At 36.6% G+C, this 25791-nt stretch overlaps 1 protein-coding gene across 3 annotated transcripts in view; it reads left to right on the forward strand.

Annotated features, from left to right (window-relative positions):
* The window catches only part of ALKBH8 (alkB homolog 8, tRNA methyltransferase), a 61560-nt gene that overhangs the window by 11174 nt on the left and 24595 nt on the right, over nucleotides 1-25791 (forward strand). For all 3 annotated transcript variants that reach the window (XM_084781650.1, XM_084781648.1, XM_084781649.1), the window contains 6 exons: nucleotides 1309-1546; nucleotides 2144-2275; nucleotides 3273-3368; nucleotides 5151-5255; nucleotides 12326-12396; nucleotides 19787-19893. In XM_084781650.1, the coding sequence (XP_084637776.1) occupies nucleotides 1309-1546; nucleotides 2144-2275; nucleotides 3273-3368; nucleotides 5151-5255; nucleotides 12326-12396; nucleotides 19787-19893 (749 nt within the window). The remainder of the gene's footprint in view (nucleotides 1-1308; nucleotides 1547-2143; nucleotides 2276-3272; nucleotides 3369-5150; nucleotides 5256-12325; nucleotides 12397-19786; nucleotides 19894-25791) is intronic.

Raw genomic sequence — 25791 nt, forward strand, 5'->3', positions numbered from 1 at the left:
TGAATCTCTGTGTGGTTGAGATCTGGCTAGTCTACTGAGCAAGGTCTAGGAGAACCAAGGCTACACAAAGAAACCCTTTCTCGAGCCCTACTCCCCATGGAGCAAAAATAAATAAATAAATAGATAGATAGATAAATAAATAAAAATAAATAATAATAATAATCTTTGCCTTCTTTTTTAAATGATTTTACATGTAATAGGTTAGGCCGGTGAAGTGGCTTAGTAGATAAAGGTACCTGCTACACAAACCTAACAGTCTGAGATCTATCCTTGGATCTTACATGGTAAAAGGAAAGAAATATCTCCAGAAATTTGTTCTTTAACCTTCACATGGGTACTATGGCACATGCATTCCTGCACACAGACGTAGATACACACACACACACACACACACACACACACATACACACACACACACACAAATAAAATTTTGAAATAATAGGTGATAAATTGTGTTAACATATTTTAACACCATGTAGGGTGTTTGTTAAGTATAGTAACTTCAAGAATACTAGACTATAAACATCAAAATAAAGATAGAAGGATTCTCTCTTTTACCCCAAATTTCTTGACTAGAGCTTAGCAGTCTCCAAAGTGACAGGAAGTAAACTTGAAACTTATAAGGGAAAATGTTTCCTTGCAATATGACTAAATTATTTTCCTCGAGTAGGAAACTGTGATTCAGTTCCTTGATTTTTAACTTTTTGATAAACATGACATAATGGTTATATTCAAAATATGGGCTCCAGAAGACTAACAGCAGTAGTATTTAAATAGCTCCCTAGTCACTCAGTTAACCCAATTTTTTGGTGAATAGTTTCTTGTGCTATAAAGTGGGGCTCAGATTACTCAAGTTTACTTTGTTTTGAAGATTATACTAATTATGATTAAATAGTAAAAGAACATAGAACAGTCATTCTCTGGCAGAAAGTATCAAGATGACTGCTGGTGCATGATTTTCTCTATTCTTCATTCCTTTCTTTTTATTATGCTAATTTGCATTTCTGAACAGTAGGAAGTAATCTTTAAATTATACTTTTGGTTATGAATAAATGAATGTATCACCAATACAATTATTTCAAAACAAATGTTTACAGCATAGGAGTAATTTCCCCCTCCCCCCCAAATTTGGTAATTTAACATACTAGTTTATATATTTTGTATGAAGCTAGCAAACCAAATAAAAAATGAAAAGGAAATTATTTTCAATCACATTATTCTGAAATAATAATGTGATTTCATTTTGTTTTCAACAAAGAGGTTATATCCATTGCGTCTTACTTACCTTTCTTCTTTTCTTTTTTTAAGAGCCTGGTTGTTGCCAATGGTGGCCTGGGCAATGGTGTGTGTAGGAGGCAACTGCTTTTGGCTTTAGAGAAATGTGGACCTGTAGAAGACCTCCTAATGCCACCTAATAAGCCCTATGCGTTTGTAATATACCAAAATATTGAAGGATCCAAGAAAGCCTATGCTACTCTCAATGGAAAAGAAATTATTGATGATTTGGGGCACAAGATCTTCCTGTACTTGAATTTTGTTGAAAAAGGTACCTTTTTTCAACTTAATTTTTTCTGTGAATTTTTTTGTCATGGAGTCTCTATCAATTATTCTTTGTCTGTGGGAGCATGGATGATGATGAGGATGTATGTGTGTGTGTGTGAGTGCACATGTATGTGCTAGTGTGCTTGCTTGTGCTGTGCCTGCAGAGGTCAAAGGTTGACGTGGGAAGAAAGGAGCCCTTATTCACTGCTGGTAGAAATATGGACAACCACTTGAAGTGGAATTCAATGACCGTATGGTTTCTGTTCTCATTCTGTACTGTCTTGCCCTTGACTTTTTATTTTTAGTAGCAGTTTATACAATAAGTATTTTGAAAAGGCTTACCTTTGAAAGAGGTTTAGAAAGCAACTCAGTTATGTGCAAAGAGAAGATTTGAGTACCGTCTTTGCTGAAGAGAACTGTAAAGTGTAAAATGCAGTGCAACTCTGATCTTGGCCTTTGGATTTGCATTTTGTCGGGGTCTTTCAACATTGTTACTTCTGAAAAGTGACAAGAGCCTTACAAACTGCGGCTCTGGGGCAGAATTCTTTGTATACAGGAGTTGAGGTTTTATATGTGACTATTTTAATTTGTTTTCCTGTAGCACAATGGAAAAAGTTGGGACTTCAAGCCTTACCTCCAGGCCTGTTGGTGGTAGAAGAAATTATTTCTCCTGAGGATGAGAAACTGCTTTTGGAAAGTGTTAAATGGACAGGAGACACAGGCAACCAGAATTGTAAGTAAAATGTACAAGGTCCATAGATTAGAATTATTGGAAAATACCTGTTTCTGCTCTTGCTTTTGTTGTATACCACAGCTTCACTGGCATCCTACTATTTCCTTAAGATCCCCGGAAGTAGATTGGACCTAATAGTACACAAACTACAATACAGTTTTTAGAAACAGTATTATATATAACATTTGTTTAGTGCCCAGTTCTAAACTCCTTTTTTTTTTTTTTTTTTTTTTAAGAAACAAATTCCAGAGGAATAGCTTTTATCAGTATTTCTACTGTTTGAAATCTCATTTGATCCTTCATCTGGTCCAGCAGGTTGTTCTTCAGTGACAAGTTTCTGAGGGGCTTGACAAGAAGATTAGAAATAATAAAGACAGGAAAGTCAGAAGGTCTTGCACAGGTTATTACTTAATGCCAAGCAAGCTTAATAAGAAGGACAGCATTTATATACAGTTTACAGGGGGGAAATCAAACAGAATCATCAAAAGTTAATCAATCAATGTTGCATCAAGGAACATGGGGTATCTTATTGTGATCAGGTGCTGTGGAACCCTGGAACCATGGAACTCAGTGGCCCTTGCCAGATCTGCCTATAGGCAAGGACACAGAAATAATACTCCTTTAGTCTTTTATTAAGGGACTCTGAGAAATCCATAGATAGCCTGGCTCCTAATAGCTCTTCTCTGCCCTGAGAATTCCTCCAAGTACTCAGTAGAGCAGGATATCCCATAAAGTAAAGCTGCTATTAGCTGCTCTGCCTCTTTTCAGAGCATTAGCATCCCTTTGAATGGCAGTATATACATATATATACATTTCTCTCAATTGATAGGTGAAACTCTAAGTGTTTTAAACACAACAAAACTTATGGCTCATGCTATTAAAACAGCAATTTATCAATAAACAGAAGTTACTGTTACCTAATGTCTTCATATAATGTTAAGTGAAATATGAAGGGCTGTCATTCTTTTCTTTCAAAAAGCTTATTTTCTTTATACAGTTCAAAAGTCCTTAAAACACAGAAGAGTAAAACATTTTGGTTATGAATTTCACTATGAGAACAACACTGTGGATAAAGATAAGCCTTTACCTGGGGGTAAGTACACATTAATACACAGTCAGTGCTGGCTTGGAAAGTAAGATGTAATACATTAGAAATTTATTTTAGTTGAGTTGCATGTCATAGGTAGGCAAACTTTTGATATGCCTGGTTAAATCTAGAGCATTTTAAATTTTGTAAGTGGCCTGTGGTTTTCAAAAGTTCAAACATACCAGTGAAGTCAAATCTCCTATTTATTTCTACCATCCTTCTCTACTTCTTTCCTGTATGTGTTCTTATCAGTTTAGCACACATTCCTCCTCTTCTTTTAAGAAGTGAGTACATATCCAAGTGTGTGTACTATTCGAGTACATAGTTGAACATGAGTAGCTTCATACTGTAAAAGTTGTCTGCTGCCATTCATACATGGCAGGTATCTCTCCCACATACTGCTTTTCTCTACATTGTACCTTGGCAATCTTAGTCATTATTCACTTTACAAAGTGTCAGAGTAGTTACCTACCTTAGACATTAAGGTTATTTCTAGGTTTTAGTATTCACAAAAAGCATCTTAGTGAATATCTTTGTGCATGCCTCTTTATATGCTGTCTACGAGTTTCTTAAGCAGGACTGCAGAGAAGTAGAGTTGTTGTTTCAAAGTTTATATTCATCTAACAGACACAAGGTTCTCCAAATAGTGCACCAGTACGTTCTTACACACTGTCCCTTTCCATCCTTACCACCGTGCCGTACAGCCTTGCAATTTAGTTTCCTGATTAGTAATGACATTGGCCACTTGTATTTCCTTTTCAAATTTTTTTTGTATCTTTTACTGATGTTTTTTTAAATGAGTCTTTTAAACTGATTACCTAAATTATACTGACAGGCATCTGCTTGACTAAATTTTATTTATTTGTGTGTTTATATGTGCTGCGTTTGAATGTGTACAGGTGTCTGTGAGACGTGAGACGCAGAGGACAGCCTTTAGTATTGTTCTTTCAGAGCTGCCCGTCTTATTTTGAGACAGGGTATCACTGACCTTGAGCTCACCAAACAAACCAGTTTGTTTGGCCAGTGAACCTTAGTGATCTGCCTTTGTCTGCCTCCATAGATTTTACAACTGTGTTATCATGCCCAGCTTTTCTTCTGTGTTATCTAGTAGGTACTTTGTGGATTGAGCCATCTCCCAAACACTAATGTTATTTTTTTTTATGTCCTTGATTATATTTAAGGCTTTCATACAAGGTGAAATCACATTTATGACCTTACAAAATTTTTGCTTTAAATGATAATAATCTCAGAGGTAAATGGAATACTTTTAAAAATTTACAAAGTATTCTATTTAATTTCTAAGATAAAGTAATACAGGTTGACCCTCCCCAATATGAAAATCCAAAATTCAGATTTCCCCCAAATATAAAGGTGTTTGAGAGCTCACATGATGTTACCAGTGGAAAGTGTCCATATGTAAGTTCTTATGATGGGTTGTAGTCAAAAACACAAGTACACCAAAGATAAGATAGAAAAGTACCCTCAGTAAATTTATATTAGGGAAAGTCAATTTATATTAAATTTATTAACATTTTATAAATTGTCAAAGTTATTATTAGTAAAATTATTATTTTGTGCTTTTTATTTGATAGAATCAATGGTGTAATATCTTTAAAAGATTTTTACAAGTCAATTTTTAAATTTGTTTTTCCTATGGACTTATTATCTTTATTTATTTTGACTGCAACACTAAAAGCTCTGATCACTATCATAATGTTATTCTTTTTTGTTCTTGGTTAGGCACGCAGATATTTTAACATGTTTTGCTTCTCTGGTTACTGACTTTAGGTCTTCCTGATATTTGCAATGGCATTTTGGAGAAATGGTTGAAAGAAGGTTACATTAAACATAAACCAGATCAGTTGACCATAAATGAGTATGAGCCTGGACATGGTAGGTATTTCCTTTTTAAAACATTTTTTATGTAATTTATTTTCTTTTATGTGTATAAGTGCTTTGCCTACATGTATATCTGTGAATCACATGTGTCGTTAGTGCCCTTGAAGGTCAGGAAAGAGCATCAGGCCCTGGGAACTGGAGTTACAGATGGTTGTAAAATGCTGTGTAGGTCCTCTGAAAGAACAGCTGGTGCACTTAACCACAATTTAAAACCCCAGTTGTGTATTTCAGAGTTAAGAAGCTTGAGCAACTTAAAATCAAGAGTTAAAATTGAGTGGGTTTTATGGCTGAGCGTGGTGGCACACACCTTTAATCCCAGCCTCAGGAGGCAGAGGCAGGTGGAGCGTTGTGAGTTCGAGGCCAGCCTGGTCTACAAAGCAAGTCCAGGACAACCAAGGCTACATAGAGAAGCCCTGTCTTGAAAATCCAAAAAATAAATAAATAAAAATAAATAAATAAATAAATAAATTTAATGGATTTTATTTCTGTTTTAGCTCACACTCATTTTTAGGTTGCCTTGCTTGTATTCAGTATCTGTATTGCTTCTTATCACTTGTAGTCTGAACCTCCTTCCCTTGAGAAATTTCCATTATAAAACATAATTAAATATTTTAAATGTTTAGTTATACTTTTAAATTGCTGCTGTGGTTTTTGCTTGTTCTTGTTCCCCTCTCAACATGTTAGAGATGGAGTTGGAAGCTTGGAAAACAGAAAATGTAAAGTGGAAGCTGGGCATGGTTGTGCACCTCTAATTCCAGCTCTCAGGGAGGCAGAGGCAGGCAGATCTCTTTGAGTTCACGACCGGCCTGTTCCAGCCAAGGCTACACAGTTCTCTTTAGAGAAACCCTCTAAAAGACTCCACCTATCAGAGGATAGGGACAACAGATATGGATACTCGAAGCTGGACACTGGACAAAATGCCGAGAGTGTAAGGTGGCCCTGCCAGGCTACAGAGGAGGAGGTCATATGTAGTACAAGGGACACTACATAAGCTAATGTCAGACATTAGGGGAGGAGGAATCCCCTTTCTAAGGACTAGGGGAGGGAGGGAAATGGAATGGGGGGGGGATGGCCAAATCACTATGAATGTAACATTTTAGAACTCATGATTTGTCAAACTTGAAATAGACATCATTCCTGTCTTGTTGGGTCTAAATTTCTGAATGAAAGTCAATATCTATCCTATCTCAACTTTAGTAACTTAACTTCTTTATCTTGATCTAAAAAGATCTTGTCCCCTAACCAACTAAACTTGATTGTAAAACCAAGCTATCTGGCCTTCAGTGCCCGTCAGAGACTTGAGAAGGAGTTAAACTTAAGTTCCTGATTGAACCAGCAGTAGAGGTTAGCAGCTTCCAAAATGAACCAATTGACTGAGGCAGTTTACTGCCTGAACAGTCACCCAACACTCTCTACAATATTGGAGCCTCATCTTCAGGCTTCTGAACCCAGTATCTCTGCCAGACTTATTCACAAGGCAGGAACTATTGAGGACTTGCTTGCCCTGTCTTAGCAGAGTGTGGCTGTCGACTCTGCCTTCATCTAAGCTGCCCATTTTTGGGCAGAATTCTATATGTGGCAGGAGCAAAGACATTTTGCCCAGTGGCTGGTTTTTCACATTTGAATCCATCTCCATAATGAGGCTCTTTGATGCTCATCATCTTTGAGGTTGGCTGGGTGTTGTCAGGCGTTAACTTATCTTGTTGTCATAGAAACTTTAGGATTATAGAAACATCTTTAAATGCCATATTCTGTATGTCTCTATCGCTTTTGAAGACCTTGTCTAACTGTTTTACCTCATATATCGATAGAGTCATATCTACCTGTTAGACTTAGGATATATATATTCTCATGCTAAAATCTGAAAATTATATGACCTGCCCATGTTTTGTATCAATATACTAAATTCTATACCAACTACTTAGACATAACCTTCATTTTGAGTACAGTTCAGGCCTTGAGTTAAGGAGTAGGTTCAATCATCTAGCTTTTGTTCTATCCTCCTTCTATGTTCCTATGTCTCCCTTTCTTTCTTTTCAGCTCCTATCTCCTTACCTATGGATGAAAGATTGAGGAAAAGAGAGACATCCCTGAGTTCAGACTAATTTTTTCTCTGTATAAGACCAATATTAACTTATGACCACCTCCTGATGAAAATAAGCATTTGTAGGCCAAGAGAGAAAACAGAAACCTACATGACACCTCTTAGAGGGAATTGGACATCATTCCTTTAAGGTTTCTGCAGGCTGAATTGGGGTGAATAATGCCTTGGAAGAGGAAAAAAATTGGGGAAAATGGTTATTAAGCAAGCTAGGCATTGCATTTGTGACCCAGTTTCTAAATGTTGACAGATTCCAGGCTTGATAGAGGATTGAAATGGTAGTCCAAATTGGATCAGAAACTTTATTAAATGCTGTCTGGAAAGCTGTCCAAATCTTATGGGTAACAGCAACAGAGGCATCTGGGGCTGGAGCTAGGAGGATGTAGGATGTCAGCATCCAGCATGCTAAGAGTAATTAATCCTCTCAGGTCTGATCCTGCCTCAGTGTCCAGTTCTTTTGTTCTGGAAACATAATTTCTCACAAGCACTATACAGTTCTAACATTATAATTGTATGAGGTGTGTAGGATGCATATAACAATTAAAGCTAGTTTTTTGCTCATTGTATGAGCCTACCTAAAGTCTCTGCAAATCTTCCTTCATACCGTACTAACACTGGCCTCTAGTAATAAGTCACATAGAATCTGTGGCCAACATGAAGCCTCTCTATGCATTTATATTCGTATCTCTGCCAGTCTGAGAGCTATTCTCATGTAGTGGGATTAAGAATATAAATTCCTGCTTGTTCTACAGTTTGAATTCTTTACATCCCAGTTGTACCCCCGTCACCCTTCCCCTACCAACCCCACCCCCCTCCCTCATTATCTCCCGATCCCATCCCCTCTCTTGTCCCCTTTGCCTCCCTCTCCTAGTCCTTAGAAACAGGAGCCCTCCTCCCCTAACGTCTGACCCTAGTTTATCTAGTGTCCCTGTACTACATATGACTCTTCCTCTGTGGCCTGGTTGGGCCACGCCCTACACTCTCTGCACTCTGTCCACTGTCCAGCTTCGAATCTCTATAACTGTTCCTATCCCCTGCTGGGTGGAGTCTCTCTGAGGATGTCTATGTTGGGTTAAAATTCACATATAAGTGAGTATGTACCCTGTGTGTCTTTTTGGGTCTAGGTTATCTCACTTAGTATGATTGTTTTTAATTCCATCCATTTGCCTGCAAAATTCGAGATTTCTTTGTTTTAAATAACTGAATAATATTCCATTGTGTAGGTGTACCACAGTTTCTTTATCCATTCTTCAGTTGAAGGACATCTCGGTTGTCTCCACGTTCTGGCTATTATGAACAAGGTTGTTATGAACATAGTTGAGCAAATGTCTTTGTTGTATGGTGGGGCATCTTTTGGGTATATGCCTAGGAGTGGTATAGCTGGGTCTTGGGGATAGAGTTATTCCCAATTTTCTGAGAAAGCACCATATTCCTTTCCAGAATGGTTGAACAAGTTTGTACTTGCACCAGCAGTGGAGGAGCATTCCCCTTTTGCCACATCCTTGCCAGCATGTAATGTCATTCGACTTACTGATTTTTGCCATAGGTGTGAGATGGAATCTCAAGGTTGTTTTGATTTGCATTTCTCTGGTAACTAGGGATGTTGAGCATTTCTTTAAGTGTTTCTCAGCCGTTTGATATTCCTCTATTGAGAATTCTCTGTTTAGCTCTGTACTCCATTTTTTAATTGGATTATTTGGTTTCGTGTATTTAATTTTTGAGGGTTCTTTATATATTTTAGATATTAGCCCTTTGTCAGATGTAAGGTTGGGAAAGATCTTTTCCCAGTCTGTGGGCTGTCACTTTTTTCTGTTGATAGTGTCGTCTGCCTTGCTGAAGCTTAGTGTGAGTGGTTTTATGTTGAGGTCTTTAATCCATACAGGGTGATATATATGGATCTATTATCATTTTTTCTAAAAGCAGACATCCAGTTGGACCAGCACCATTTGTTGAAGATGCTGTCTTTTTTCCATTGTATGGTTTTGGCTTCTTTGTCAAAAATCAAATGACCATATGTGTGTGGATGTATACCTGGGTCTTCAGTTTGATTCTATTGGTCAGCTGGCTTATTTCTATGCCAGTACCATGCCGTTTTTATTACTGTTGCTCTATAGTACAGCTTGAGATCTGGGATGGAGATTCCTCCGTCAGCTCTTTTATTGTATAAGTTTGCTTTAGCAATCCTGGGTTTTTTTGTTTTTCCATATGAAATTGAGAATTGATCTTTCCAGTTCTGTAAAATCTTGCATTGGTATTTTGATAGGGATTGCCTTGAATCTGTAGATTGCTTTAGGTAGAATTGTCATTTTTACTATGTTGATTCTCCAAATCCATGAGCATGGGAGGTCTTTCCATTTTCTGATATGCTCTTCAATTTCCTTCTGCAGAGACTTGTAATTTCTTTCATATATGTCTTTCACTTGCTTGGTTAGACTTATACCCAGATATTTTATATTGTTTGAGGCTATTGTGAAGAGAGAGGTTTCCCTAATTTCTTTCTCTGTCCATTTGTCATCTGTATACAGGAGGGCTACTGACTTTTTCGTGTTAATTTTGTATCCTGCCACTTTGCTGAAGTTGTTTATCAAATGTAGGAGTTCTTTGGTAGATTTTGAGGGTTGCTGATGTATATTATCATATTATCTGCAAATAGTGAAACTTTAACTTCTTCCTTTGCTGTATGTATCCCCTTGATCTCCTTTAGCTGTCTTATTGTTCTAGCTAGGACTTCTGGTACTATATCGAAGACAAATGGAGAGAGTGGGAAGCCTTGTCATGTCTCTGATTTCAGTGGGATTGACTTAAGTTTCTCCACATTTAGCTTGATGTTGGCTATAGGCTTGCTGTATATTGACTTTACTATGTTTAGGTATGAGCCTTGTATCCCCGATCTCTAAGACTTTTAACATGAAAGGGTGTTGGATTTTATTGAATGCTTTTTTCCCATCTAAGGAGATGATCATGTGCTTTTTTTTTCCCTTCAGTTTGTTTATATGGTTGATTACATTGATGAATTTCCTTATATTGGACTACCCCTGCATGCCTGGAATGAAGCCTACTTGGTCAAGATGGATGAGATTTTTTATATAATCTTGGATTCAGTTTGCCAGAATTTTATTGAGTATTTTTGCATCTATATTCATAAGGGAGTTGGTCTAAAATTCTCCTTCTTTGTTTGGTCTTTATGTGCCTTAGGTATTAAGGTGACTGTAGCTTCATAGAATGAGTTTGTTTGTGTTCTTTCTGTTTCTATTTTGTGGAATAGTTTGAGGAGCATTGGTATTAGTTCTTTGAAGGTCTGGTAGAATTCTGTGGTGAATCCATTTGGCCCAGGGCTCTTTTTGGTTGGGAGACTTTTGATGACTGCTTCCATATCCTTAGGGGATATAGGACTGTTTAATTTGTTTGCCTGATCTTGATTCAACTTTGGAAAGTGGAATTTATCAAGGAACTTGTCCATCTCCTTTAGGTTTTCAATTTTTGTGGCATTTTAGACTTTTGAAGTAAGATCTAATGATTTTTTTGGATTTCTTGGATGTTTGGGGCACCAATTTTTCTGATTTAATATTTTCTTTGAGAGATGTATCAATATCTTCTGTTGTATGTTCAGGACCTGAAATTCTTTCCTCCGTGTGTTGGATTCTGCTGATTATACTTGTCTGTTGGATTCCTGCTTCTTTCTTTAATCACTCCATTTAGCAGTTTTTCTCGATTTGTGATCTTTTATGTTGTCTAATTCTGTTTTCATGTCTTGAACTGTTTTATTTAACTTCTTCACCTGTTTGCTTGTGGTATCTTATTTCTCCTGGATAGCGTCTATTTGTTTGTTTGTATTTTTCTGGAATTCTTAGAAGGATCTATTCATTTCCTCCTTATAGTTTTCAAATAACTGTATAAGCATGGTTTTGAAGTCATTTTCCTGTGATTCCACTACATTAGTATATCTGTTGGTTTCTGGATTTTCTGTTGGAGCCATAATGTCTTGGATTTTGTTATTTGACCTCTTATTCTTTCCTTTACACATCTGCTGAGAAGGCTTGGGCTTTCTAAGCTGGTAGTCACATGGATGAGTACCTTTGGGAGGCAACTGCTTCCTCTACTGGCTTGACAGACTCTGTCTTCCTGGATCTATATTTGTCTAAGCTCTGCCACCTAGGATCCGTGGTTTTGTAGGGTTCCTCTGGCTACTTGTGCTCCTCTGAGGAATCAACCATACAGTAGAGCTGTGATTTGGATGCCAGATGCTGTGTGGCTTCTGCTTTGTTAATCCTTTGTTCTGCTACAGGGCCACTCTGCCCCAGTTCTCTTAAGAGTGCAGTGTGCTCAGAGTTTGTGATTCCCAACCCTGTGGGAAGACCAGCCAGGTTGGCGAGGGAGTGGGTAGGGCTTTCTTTTTATCTTCATTATTTGTTTAGACTGAGGAGCCCACAAGCCTGTGATTTGGAAAGTGCCTCGCTGGTTCTCTCACCTGCTTTGCTGTATTGAGCCATCCTGCTGGTAGCCACTGTTGCTACCATCTCTTTGCTGCCTGCCCTTGAGCCAAAGTGCAGGACTCCACTGTCAGTTACCCTCAGCCGGTCGCAGCCCATTGCAGCCTGTTGCAGCCCCTGTCCATTGCTGCTGCCTGCCCGAGAATCCCAGTGTTTAAAGGGGGAAAAGGACTAGTATCTGTCTTCCACATTGTGCTCGTGTGCTATGAATGGAAAATGTCCTATTTAAGCAGTGACTCCTGAGCCTTGATTTTATAGTGAAGCCTCAGTTTTATTTTATCTCGAAGTTGAGATATTCTGTTTCAGATTTAGTTAATTTGCTGAGTTGTTTTTATTCTGTTTCCCTTTAACTAAATTATTGAACTTTCTTAAGAGCAAACAATCTTTTCGCTGTACTTATGTGAGGCTACATGTGTGCACAGTCTAACTCTACAATGGACAATGAAGTGATGTTGTCATGTTTTCTATCTCAGGAATTCCTGCGCATATTGACACACATTCTGCATTTGAGGATGAGATTATTTCTCTCAGTTTGGGATCAGCGGTAAGTGCAGTGCTGAAGTATTTTATAAATTGGCTCTTAGCATTTTTTTACCATGTAATTGCCCCTCCCCCTTTGCGGGACTATCTACATTCTAATAAAAATAAATTCAGATGTTTAGGTGGAGAGGACATTGTTAACACTTTAATTCTTTCCAGAGTGGGAAATTTTCACAGCTTTCTTTTTAGATATCTGAAGCTTTACCTTATATCTCATCAGCTGCCCGGAAAAAATCTATACATTTATTTATACATTTCACATTAGCAGTTAGGTGAAATCAAGATTTTCTCTAGTGCAGTTTGGCCAACTTTTGACCACCTTTGTGACATTGCTTCCTAATGGCAAAAGATAGTAGTGGACAAAAGGACGTAGGATAATGCTCCTTCCTTCCTCAGTTCATTTATCCCTTTGTTAGTTTGTTTATTTTTGCTGTTGTTTAGACAGCCTTGAGCTCCCATTGTAGAAAAAGCAGGCCTGAAAGTCAGAAACATCCATTTGCCTCTGCTTGCTGAATGATAGGAGTAAAAGTATGTGCCCTCAGACCTAGCCACATGGTGGACCTTTTTATTTAGGTAACCTCAGTCAGACCTTTCAGAAACTTTAGCAGAGGATCTTTTCTGGCCCTCCAGCTGAAGAAGAGGCCCGTGTTCATTCAATGCTCTCTTTATTAGTTACACATTGCTTGAGCTGATAAATATGCAGAGCCATGATTTAAAATGGTGAATGTAGCATCCTCAAGGTCCTAGTGACCAAGCCCCATCCCCAGACTACTCTGACAGCCAGGCTCAGCTCCTTGAGCCATTTAAGTGGCCACGCCTCACACCACACACTATTCTAATGGTCTTCACAGCCATTTCCAGCCGCTGGAGATGCAGGTGGCCAGGTTCTGCCCTACAGATAAAAGCACAAGATCAGGCCACAAAATCCCATCAATTCCTCAGTTTGCCCCAATATTAGCACTGAATCTCACCAATCCTGCATTTGTTACAGACCAGGCCACAGAATTCCAACAGTCCCCTAGCATGCCCCAAGTGTGGTCCACAAAATCCCACCAGTCCTAGACTCATTTCAGATTATCATGCTAGTCAAAATAAGGTCAGAAGCTGAGATTTTATTTCCTCTATTGTAACATGGGATTAAAAATATTTCTTTTCTGACCAAAGGGTTATGGTGGGAAGAAACTGAGTTAATCTTGTGAAAATGGTTTTCAAACTTAGAGCTATCCATATAGGTAAAGACCCAAGAGGGCTTGTCCACATCAAGTCCTTGCTTTAAGCCTTTATTTTGGTGGAAACAAATGCCCTTGTCCCCAATACCTAGAAGCAAGTTTTCTCTCATCCTTGGCATCTTCAGTTGTTTCAAGAAAATTTTTATAATTCTATACTAAGAATCCACATATGAAATTAACAAGATGGTTTTATCGTTTCAAGCAAATATTATTGATTCTTTAGCTACAGCATCAAGATTATCACAAAAATACAGCAAAGGTTTGCTATGACAGCTTCCTTTTTTAGCCACTGAAGAACAGATGCTTGTTTATTGGCAGAACTGTCACCATTTAATTGGTATAAGATTCTGACTTGCACAGTAACCTTTTTCACTGTGAATAAATTGTGCAATTTCGGATTATTGTGTATACTTCTCTAAGTTAACATGACAATGTTTCAGGTCTTAATGAATGGTGTATAGTTGCCTATACAAGAGTGTACAGGGTCCTTAACATACCTAAAACAGCCTATATATTGTATACTGTTTAGTTGCCTATTGACTAGTGTACTGTCTCTATATCAGCTTCCTGTCTCTCGATTGAGAGTTTTTTCTTTTGTAGCATTTTTTTGTCTTTGTTTGTTTGTTTATGCCATTGTTTTATCTTTTTTCCTCCCACCTAAGATCCAAGAGGATATATTTATATTATATTTTCTCCTTTCTTGGGAAATTTTTAAGATCACTTTTAATTTTTAAGTGTTTTAACTCAAGGTGTTCTGTAAGGTTCTTTGTCATATTAATCTAGGTCTTATTAAATAACTCAATTACTATTATAACTCTATTTTACTTAAAAGTCTTACAATATTTCTAAAAACTGTGGTGTCGGTCAGAAAAAAATGTTGTTAGATGTGCTAGCTCATACATTAAGCACTCAAGAGGCTAAAACAGGAAGATTGCCATGAATTTAGGTAGAGCTGGTATATAAAGTGAGACTATGTTACCAAACCAAACCCAACCCAAAGCTAAACAAAACTGGAAACAGTAGTATACATCTTATAGAGAACAAAAAATAATCTTTTTTCAGAGATATTTGTATTGCTTCTACAGTTAAAGTGTGGTCATCTTAAATGCTTTTGAGCCTCTTAACGTGCTTCACACATATATACATACATTTCTTGATATGTATTCATGTGAGGATACTTTTAGCTGCAAGTAAGAATGAAAACAATTAGACAGTAAACTAAATTGGTATCTCAAATAGCAAGATGTGTTTTGAAGGCTAGTTCATGCTCTTTTGCCTAAGGTCTAGCTTAGTGAGATACAAGCAAGAGGTAGGATTCATCAGGACATGTGAAAATTGTAGACTTCTTGTATAGTTTCATTCAAGCCTTCCTTCACCTTTGGTTTGTTCTGTTAGAAACTGAAGCCTCTCTTTTCTGGTCAAGTGTATTTTGAATCATGCCCTTACCATGAACTCCCTTGTGATAATGAGCTAGGAATGTTGGGCAGATAATCAGTTCAGCAAATGCCATAGGGACGCAGTCAGGTGAAGATGCCCATGAGCATTTAATGTGCAAAGCATGTACCAAGCTATTATAAATTAAAATTTGACCAAAGCATTACTTGAAAAATAAAAATTATAGAGATGATTAAATAGCTTCCCCTTTAACAATAGTTTGTATCATAACTATTACTTTTAAATCAATACAATATAGACTTTTTCTTGATATTAATTTTCTGATAAAATATGACAACATAGTAAAAAAAATCCTTTGCCTTGACATTTACAGCTTTATTCTCAAAAGAGCTTCCTGTACATACAAATTGAAGTTTTTAGCAGTTTTTTGGTTTGTTGTTTGTTGGGGCAATGTTTTATACTGTAGTGCAAGTTGTCATAGAACTCACTAACCCAGACTGGCTTTGAATTAGTGGTAATCTACCTGCCTCAACATCTTATTGTTTAGATTACAGATGTGAGCTTTCCAGAAGTCTGTCTTAGCTCTCTGATATTCCTACCACATTGAGAAGTGATAATTATGCCCTGATTGCTAGATTTTCAAATTTCAAGTATGTTACCAATGATTTAAATAATTCTTAGATTCTTAAATAATTCTTAAATAATCCCTTTTGTCAACTTTATAAAGTCTTATAGTATTCTATGATTGAATTTGATTTTAATTTGTTTATATTTGCAATACCTTAGCTACTTTATTTTTGACATCAGCATTCAGTAAAAGACTATCAAAGTAGGCAGGGATAGTAACTGGTATTGAACATAGAGAAATCTTTGAGGCCTGGAGAGATGGCTCAGTCATTAAAGGCTAGGCTCACAACCAAAAATATAAGAAAAATCTTTGGATCATTACTAATTTTATAAAATTGGTTCATCAGCAAATATTTCCTCTTTTTTCCCCCAGTGCTGGGCATTGAGGTCAATAATTCTCACATGACATAGTTCTTTATCAAAGAGATACATCCCTAGACCCATCAGTAAATATTCCTCATTATATGACCTTTGTAGTCCAATGGGCTGGAATAATCAGATACATGGATAGTGAAGTCTCCATTTACTGAATGTCCACTAGGGGGTTACATCCACTGTTTTACAATGTTTCATTACATTCTGTGCTAGAGCACAAACTGACAAAATACACTAAGATATTTTCTTGATACAACTTAAGACAACTGGATATTGACTTCCTTTCTAGCCTCAAATACAGCCTTCAGTATTTGCATGTATAAGCTGTTTTAATAGGCATAGAAGCCAAACAATCTCATTTTTATTATTCTCAGGTTCAACTTACCTAAATCATGATCATTGTCAGTCACTTGCCACCACTTCCGTTATCCTATACATAATAAAAGTAGATCCCTGTTCCCTCTGGTTTTGCATTCTAGGTCATGATCACTTTAGAATCTGCAAACATTCTTGATATGTATTTTAAGGATTCTACTTCTTTGTAGTGCTGGGATTTGAACTCAGGACCTCACTCATGCTAAGCTATACTACTGAGCTATGTCCAGGGCCCTATTCCTTTCTTCTGAATCACTGCTTATTGCATCCCATGCTTCCTTTTGAACCAACTTTAAGTAAAGGAGTTTAATACAAATCAGCTCATAAATGTCTCCCACACTCAACTGAACACATGAAGCCATCACCACTTACTTTTTCTTAGGCACTGTTTCCCCCAGGACTGTGAGACAAAGGGAAATGTTTCTAGCCTAAATTTTCTACAGTCTGGTGTTAGGCCAGAATATCTAATGTTCTAAACGCATTTTAGCTTATTTTTCTCAAAATGCTAATGCAGTGGTTCTCAACCTTCCTAATGCTGTAACTCTTTATTACAGTTCCTCATGTTGTAGGAACCCCCAAACATAAGATTATTTTCTTTGCTACTTCATAAAGGTAATTATGCTACTATTATTAATTATTATAGTCTTAAGGGGTTGTTTGACCCCCAAAGGAATAGTGACCCTCAGATTGGAAAACTAATGTGCTAATACTTTTCTTTTTTTTTTAACCTTTGAAGGTAACTTTGGCATTTTTCAAGACTTTTTCCTTTCATCTTTTGTTTTTTACAGTATGTTTTGATGGATTTATTCCCTCAATAATGATGGGTTTGTTTATTCTATGTTTGGGCTGTTGTGTTTACTGAGACTGTGGGCTAGTTTTATCCATCATTTTTATACAGTTGTTAGGCCCTGTCTCTTCACCCTTCCTCTATACTCTTTATTTTTACTTCTTCTCTTTTTGTGTATCTAATCTCTCTACACTTTACACAAGCAACCAAGTAGTTGTTTCTGTTAACAAATTTTAAAGTTTGTTAATCTGTGTGTATAGAGGTGTGAGTGCAGGTCACACACAGCATGTATAATAGAGGAGTATACATGTGAATTCAGAAAATAATTCTTGAAACTTGGGGATCAGTTCTTTCCCTATAAGTAATGTTTTATTCATGTCTAATTTATAATTAGATTCATTCATTGATGTCATCATTTGCTGTAGTGTTTTTCTGTTTTGGAAGATCTGTTTGGTTTTTTTTTTTTTTTTCTGTTTTCTGGGAAAGTGTTTAAGCTTAGTACCTGGATACTTAGCATAAGGATACTTGAACATGTGAGCATCCTTGTTTTATAGCTAGAGTTTGTTATTTAAGTTGTAGTGGTCCTTGTGGCTCATTTTGTCTCCTTCTAGGTTATCTTTATCCAGAACAAACAATGTCACTTATTCTGACTCAGAATATTTGAGATGATGGCAAACTTTCTATATTTATACAAAACTCATAACTATTTTGTCAGTTATGTTATTTGTTGGATCAGTTTTCTTCCTTGAAATATGGGTTGTGTATGTCATGACAGATGTTTTCAAGTTGAGGAGTCCCACAGTTATGCTTCTTGTGATTCTAATTATTTGGTTAAATTGGAGTTTCTGGTTTAGAAAACCCTTGCCTTCCTTTGATGCTGGAGATGGTGTTTTAATTTCATAAACTAAATGTATGGTGCATTTGTAAAATACTGAGGGTTGGCCATAAATTGTAACCTTTAGGTAAGAGAGATCCTGCCCTTTGCAATCTTTGACACGTGGCACAATGACTGATAAGTATTTCTTGATGAGTGAATTGGAATTTCATCTTGTAGACTGTTTTCCTATCACAGCATGGGATTTCATTTAATCAACAGATGATCATCTCTAATAAAATAAAAATTTTGTTCACTGTTTTGTTCTATCGTTTGTACCTTAGCTTAACTTCAGAAGATTAAAAACTACATACATTAGTTTAAAGTGGTGGGTTTCCCTCCTTTCTCTCAACAATCTATTATAAGCACTGTCATACAATGGAGTTGAAAGAATTGTAAACACACCTAAACTTGCTCACTAGATCCACAATTAACATTCTAATATATTTGCTTTAGTCAAATATTGTTCTCTCTCTCCATCAGTATATACATTTCAAGTCAGTCATAAATAGGTGCACTTCATCTGTAATAACCAGATATATATAGTGTTTATAACTAGAGTAATTTTAAAATATGACTAAATGAAACTATATGTGGACATTTGAGAAAGAATGTAGAAAGTTAAATACAGTCACCTCACTTTACTTAGATTGAAACAAAGGGAAAGAAGTGTGGACTTGTCCAATTCTTCATTATTTTTAAATAGTTTTTATGTATATTATCTAGATAGGTCCGTATTATTATCCAGAATAACAGTGATATTTAGTGACATTTATAAATATTTCCTCTTTTCTAGCTATTGTGCTATATTCATATTCAACACAGATACATACTAAATTCTCCTTATCATAGTTATATTTTCTGATCACATTTTATTTTTGATATAGGTTGATATATTCACTCAAAAATTTTTTTTCAGTTCTGTACTATGTTCTTTAAATTCCCACTCATTAGCTACTGCTGTCTATAATCTGAAATCCCTGGTATTTGATAGCTTCCTAAGTCAGAATATCTTCTTAGGTATTGTATTTTTACAAGACCATTTAGAATATCTGAGTGTAACTCAGTGAAAGTTATTCTGTTTTCTTTGCTCATCTGTTAGTATCTAATTCTAGTGTGTTATATGGCTTTCAGAGTACCACGTAGATTAAATGAGACTCTGAATCTAATAATTATTTTCCCCTTAGATTATTGCTTGTTAACATTCTATTGATAATAAGATATGCTGCTTTTCTGTATTTGCTACATGCCAAACACCCTGGTTTATATCCGTGACTCATTATTTAATTCATACAGCAATCCTGTGAAGATAAAGAAAACTAGGGTGTGAGGAGGCTGACTGACTGTTAAACATAGCTTCTAAACTGAAGAACCAGACTAGTAGTAGTGTTCCCACTACGGAATCCTGTGTCACACTGCCTTAATGTTTCCCATGCTCTAAACCTCACAACCACCAGCCTTATAGTTTCCTGAGTATGAGTCCTAGAAATATGGAATTCTGAACTTCCCTTCACATTTGCCCAGTCTGGATCTCAATACATAAGTATACTACCCCAGTTGTTCACCTGTCTTTATCGTATTGCATTAGAGGAAGTTGTAGCTTTCTTATCTGTTAATGTAGAAATAAAGTCCGCATAAATGAATTATCCTTAATCCTTGTAGTGTGTGAAACCAGACTCAGTAACCATTCTTGTTAATAACCTTTCCACTCTTGGTCTTTCTTTGCTCTAAGATTGTTATGGATTTTAAGCATCCAGACGGTGTCACAGTACAAGTTATGTTACCTCGTCGGAGTTTGCTGGTGATGACAGGAGAATCTAGGTACCTTTGGACTCATGGGTATGTATGTATACGACCTTGGTGACTAGTGGGACACTTTCTGCTTGGTGAAACTTCTCCTTCTCCTTCATCTGACTGTCTGAGCTGCTGAAGCCATTTCCTGTACCTGCCCATCAAATCATTTGGGAACAAACCTCCTAGGATATATAGAGTTTTATTTCATTTGTTTGTTTTCTATGCACTGTCTTTTTATTTTGAAAAGATTTCAAATTTAAAGAAAAATTGTAAACATAATAGGGCAGACTTGCTTCACTTTTCATGTGTAGGTCTCACTTGTGAACACTTTATTGCATCTTTTACTTTTTCTCACATGTTATCATCATTACTTTTACTTAAGCCTTTGAGAATAGTTTGTAGCATCACAGTTCTATTTGGTGGTCATGCATCTTACATTTTTTGAGGATAAAACATAATACAGGTAGAATTTATTTGTGGCAGAGAAATATATATATGTGTGGGTGTAACATATTTAAAATGTTGCTGAATTTTCTATGTATTCTGTTCTGCTTATAAATTTTAGCTGACACATTTAAAATATCCAAGAAAATTGTCATGTTTTTGTATTGGTAACCTGTCTTAAGTTATTTATTTATCTTTTTATTTGTTTATTGAAAATAGATTCTTCGTTCATATGGTACATTATGGCCACAGTTTTCCCTCCCTCTACTCCTCCCTGCTCCCTCCCACCTCCACTGTCTTCCAGATCCACTCCCCTTCTGTTTCTTATTTAGAATAGAGCAGACATTCAAGAGACTGCAGCCAAATAGGAGAAAAGAAGATACAATAAGACAAGGCAAAAGTGCCTTGAGTTTGTACAAGGCAACCCTATAATAGGAAAAGAGTCTCAAGAGTAGGCAAAAGCATCACAGATACACCTGCTCCTACTGTTAGAAGTCCCATTAAAACTACCATGCTCACACCCATTACATATGCAGAGGACCTGGTGTGGACCCATGTAGGCCCTGTGCTTGCCATTTCAGTGTCTGTAAGCCCACATGAACCCTGCTTAGTTGATTCGATGAGCCGTGTTTTCCTGGCTTTCTCAGTCCCCGCTTAGTCCTAAAATCTTTTCTCACCCACTTCTGCTTCCTTGGGCTTCTGAGAACTCCAAAGAGAGGGAGTAATACTCCATTGTATAAATGTGCCACATTTTTAAAAAAATCTATTCTTTGATAGAGGGGCATCCAGGTTGTTCCCAGTTTTCTGACTATTATGAATTATGCCACACTGAACATAATTGAGCAAGAGTCCTCATGGTAGGATGAAGTGTTCTTTGGGTATATGCCCAAATGTGATATAGCTCGTCTTGAGGTAGATTCTCAATTTTTTAAGGAATCACAATATCGATTTCCATAATAGCTGTAAAACTTTGAATGTTCTCTAGCAATGGAACTTGCTCGACATCCTCACCAGCATGAGCTGTTACATGTGTTATTGATCTTAGCCATACTGCCAGGTATAATATAGAATGTCAGAAGTCATTTTGATTTGCATCTTCTAATGGTTAAGGATATTGAACATTTCTTTGTTTTTCAGTCATTTGAGATCCCTCTGTTGAAGAATTCTCTGTTTAAATCTTTATCCATTTTCTAATTGGATTATTTGGAGTTTTGATATCTAATTTATTGAGTTCTTTACGTATTTTGGATATTAGACCTCTCTCTGATGTGGAGGTGGTAAATATCTTTTCCCATTCTGTAGACTACTGCTTTGTCCAAATGACAGTGTCCTTAGCCTTACAGAAGCTTTTTAGTTTCATGAGGGCCAATTCATCAATTGTTGATCTTACTGCCTATACTAATGGTGTTCTGTTAAGAAAGTTGTCTCCTGTGCCAGTGCATTGAAGGCTGTTCCTCATTTCCTCTTTTGTGCAGTACAATGTGTCTGGTTTTATTTTGAGGTCTTTGTTCTTCTTGGTTTTGAGTTTTGGCCAAGGTGATACATATGTATGTCCTTTCATTCTTGTACAGGAAGATATCCAGTCAAAAGGCATCATTTGTTGAAAATGCTTTCTTTTTTCCAGTGTCAAGTTTTGGCTTCTTTATAAAAATTCAGTTGCCATAGGTGTGTAAGTTATATCTGGAAATTCAATTTAATTCCATTGATCAACATAATTGTTTTTATGCCAATACCATATAGGTTTTATTGCTTTAGCTCTCTAGTACAACTTGAAATCAGGAATGCTGATACCTCTACCAGTTCTTTTATTGTTCAGGATTGGTTTTAGCTATCCTGGGATTTTTGTTGTTCCATATAAAATTGAGTATTGTCTTTCCAATTTCTATAAAGAATTGTGTTGGAATTTTAATGGAAATTGCATTGAATCTGTAGAACGGGCATTTTTACTATGTTAATCCTACTGATCTATGAGCCTGGGAGGTCTTTCCATACTCTTGTATCATCTTTAATTTTTTTCTTAAAAGACTGTTGAAGTATTTAGTGTACAAGTCTTTCATTTGCTTGGCTAGCATTACTCCAACATATGTTATATTGTTTGTGGGCTATTGTGAAGTGTGTTGTTTCCCTGGTTTCTTTTTCAGTCCACTTGTGGTTTGTATATAGGGGGCTACTGAATTTTTTTTTTTTTTAGTTAGTCTTGTGTCAGCCATATAGTTGAAGATGTTTATCAATTATAGGAGTTCCCTGGGAGAATTTTTTGGTCCTTATGTAAAATTAATATACTTTGACCTTTTCCTTTCCAATTTGTATTCATTTGATCTCCTTCACTTGTCTTTTGCCCTAGATAAAACTCTAAGTATTGTACTGAATAGATATGGAAAGAATAGACAGACCACCTTGTCTTGTTCCTGACTTTAGTGGAATCTCTTTGAGTTTCTCTCCACATAATTTGACGTTAGTTATAGGTTTTCTATAAGTTGACTTTATTATGTTTAGGTATATCCCTTGTCTCCCTAATGTTTCCAGGACACTTATAAGAGGTGTTGGATTTTGTTGAAGTTTTTTTGAGGGGGATCCAATGAGATGATCGTGTGGGTTTTTTTTTTTCAATTTATTTATATGGTAATTAGTATCTTGATGCTGAGGTGTATTTCCTCTATGCAGAAGGAAGGATTCTGTTTTTACATCCATTTTGTTATTTGTCTTTTTATTGGGCAATTAAGATCATTGCTAGTGAGAGAAATATATGACGAGTGATTGTTAATTCCTGTTATTGTTGTTTAGTTGTTCTTGGTGATAGTGATGAGTGTGTGTGTGTGTGTGTGTTTCCTTTCCTTTGGTTTAGCTGGTATGAGATTATTTGCTCCATTTTCATGGCTGTAGTTAAACTTTTTGCTATATATTTTTCCTTAGCACTTATAAGACTGGCTTTATAGATAGATATTGTTTAAATTGGCTTCATCATGGAATATCTATCTTATTTTCTTCACTTATGGTGAGTGAACGTTTTTGCTGGGTATAGTAATCTGGGCTGACATCTATGGTCTCTTAAAGTCTGCAACACATTTGTTCAAGCCTCTCTGGATTTCACTCTTCATTGAGGAGTCAAGTTAATTCTAATAGATCTGTTTCTTATGTTACATGGACTTTTTCCTTTGCAGGTTTGTTCTGTATATTTAGTGTTTTGATTATTATATGGCATGGTGACCTTCTTTTCAGGTTCCATCTATTTGGTGCTCTGTATGTGTCCTGTACTTCTTTGGGTATCTTCTTTTAGTTAGAAAACTTTTCTTATAGTATTGTGTTGGAAATATTTTTCTGGGCCTTAAAACTGGTTTTCTTTTTCTTTCTTTATTCCTGTTCTTAGATTTGGTCTTTCCATGGTGTCATAGATTTCCTGGATGTTTTGTGCTTTAACATTTTATTTGACTGATGTATCTATTTCTTCTATCATATCTTCAGTGTCTGAGATTCTCTCTTTTATCTCTTATACTCTGTTGGTGAGGCTTGCCTCTGAGGTTTCTGTTTGCATTCCTAAATTCTTGATTTCCTGAAGTCTCTCAGGTTGTAATTTCTTTATTGTTTTTATTTCCATTTTCAGGTCTTGAAAAATATTATTTGTTTCCTTAAACTGTTTATTTTTCTTTTGCCTTTCTTTAAGGGATTTATTCATTTTCTCCAGTTGTTTGTTTTCCTGTCTTTCTTTGAAATATTTATTCCTTTTCTCTTTAAGGACCTCTATCATATTCATGTAATTGTGGTCTTTTTCTTGTGCTTCAACTGTGTTGGTATATTCATGACCTGCTGTGGTAGAATAGCTGGGCTGTGGGGAAGACATATTGCCTTCACTGCTGACTATGTTCTTATATTGGTACCTAGACATCTTGATTTGGGGTGGTTATAGGTCTAGGTTTGTTTTTGTAGAGTTGATGTTTTGTTCCTTGGTTTCTGTTTCCTCTCTGGATTTTTTAGAGAATGTGTTGGCTGATTTGCCTCTTTTTCTGGCCTGCTAGACTGGTGTGTTTGGGGAGAATGCTTGTAGCAGGCCAAGGGGAGATGGTCTGCTTCACTACTAGAGGTGACCCGGAGGATTGGGTCTAGGTGAACAGAGATAGGTGAGAAGCGCCACTGGCAGTCTTCCTGCTCATCTGGCAGGTACAGCATGTGGTTGAGCAAGGGGTGTCTACCCGAGTTAGGGGTAAGCACAGTTTTGAGATGAGGTGCGGAGCCCAGGGGGGAATTGTTGAGTGAAGAATTATTCTTTTTATATTAATTAATACAGTAAATTATTAAAGTAGTAGTTTTCTTTAACCAGCTAGTTCCCCAATGACAGACACAGAGAGACTATGATTTAATTTTAAGCTGTAAGCACTATGCTAGGCAGAATCTGAACTACTTTAAGCCTAGTACCTTTAAAACCCACCTAAACACCAATAATATGCCAATCTGATGATTCCAGAGCAGCTTCTACTCCATCAGTCTATTCATCCAGCACATGCTCAGCTATCTCCTCAGCATTCACGAGCACACTTCTCTTCTGTGTCTCCTGGTGAACAAAGCTTTTTTCCTCGTCTTCCCAAAATTCCTTTCTCCCTATCAGAAAGTCACACCTTCTACTTGCTGCCCTTCTGCCCAGCTGATTGTTCAAACACCTCTTTGTTGACAACTGCTACATCCACATGAGATATTCCTCCCCAATTCCCCCTTTTAGTCTAATAAAAGGCACCCTTTTACATAAACATCTATGTTATTATACATGTATACAACAACAAGAAGAACCACAATCAGGAAAACCATACATAAAAGTTACATTCTTAATGTTTTGCTTATTTATATTTGACAATTGTTGCATGATTATTAATATTTAATATTGAATTATTATGTTAGTGAAATCAGAAGTTACTCCTTAACCAGCTTTAGACCCAAACAACCACACAGAGAGACCAGGATCTATTTAATCAGCCTATAGCACAGTGCTGTGCAATAATTACTCCATCCTAAACCTCCATGTTTATATAGTTTCCTCCCATTCTGAATTCCTGCTTTATACTTACATTTAAATCATCTCCTAGGCCTAGTTCATTTCTCCTGATGTTTCCCTGTCTTCTTGTGACTCCATCCTCCCCCTCCTTTTCTTTCTCCTCCCCTCCCTGGGTCGGGATGTCCCACCCTATTCTGTTACTGTTCAGCATTGGCTAGTTTGTTTTATTGGCAACATGAGAACAAAACGTGACAGGTTTACACAAACTTGAAACTGGAGATAATTAGAAAAAGCATCACAATGCAGTGTCTGGGTTGATCAAGATAGTGAGGTAGAGAAACCAGCATTTGAATGAACAAGGGTAAACTGTACATACTACACAAGAACATTATGCCAACAGGCAATCTTGAAAAAAAAATCACCTTTCCTTTCTTGTGAGTCTAAAATTCTGAAGATAAATCAGTATCTCTCATATCTTATATCTATCAACCTAAAACCATCTATTCAGATCTAAAAAC

This window comes from Acomys minous (assembly GCF_964271855.1).
Source record: "Acomys minous genome assembly, chromosome: 5".
NCBI classification, from domain to species: Eukaryota; Metazoa; Chordata; class Mammalia; order Rodentia; family Muridae; genus Acomys; species Acomys minous.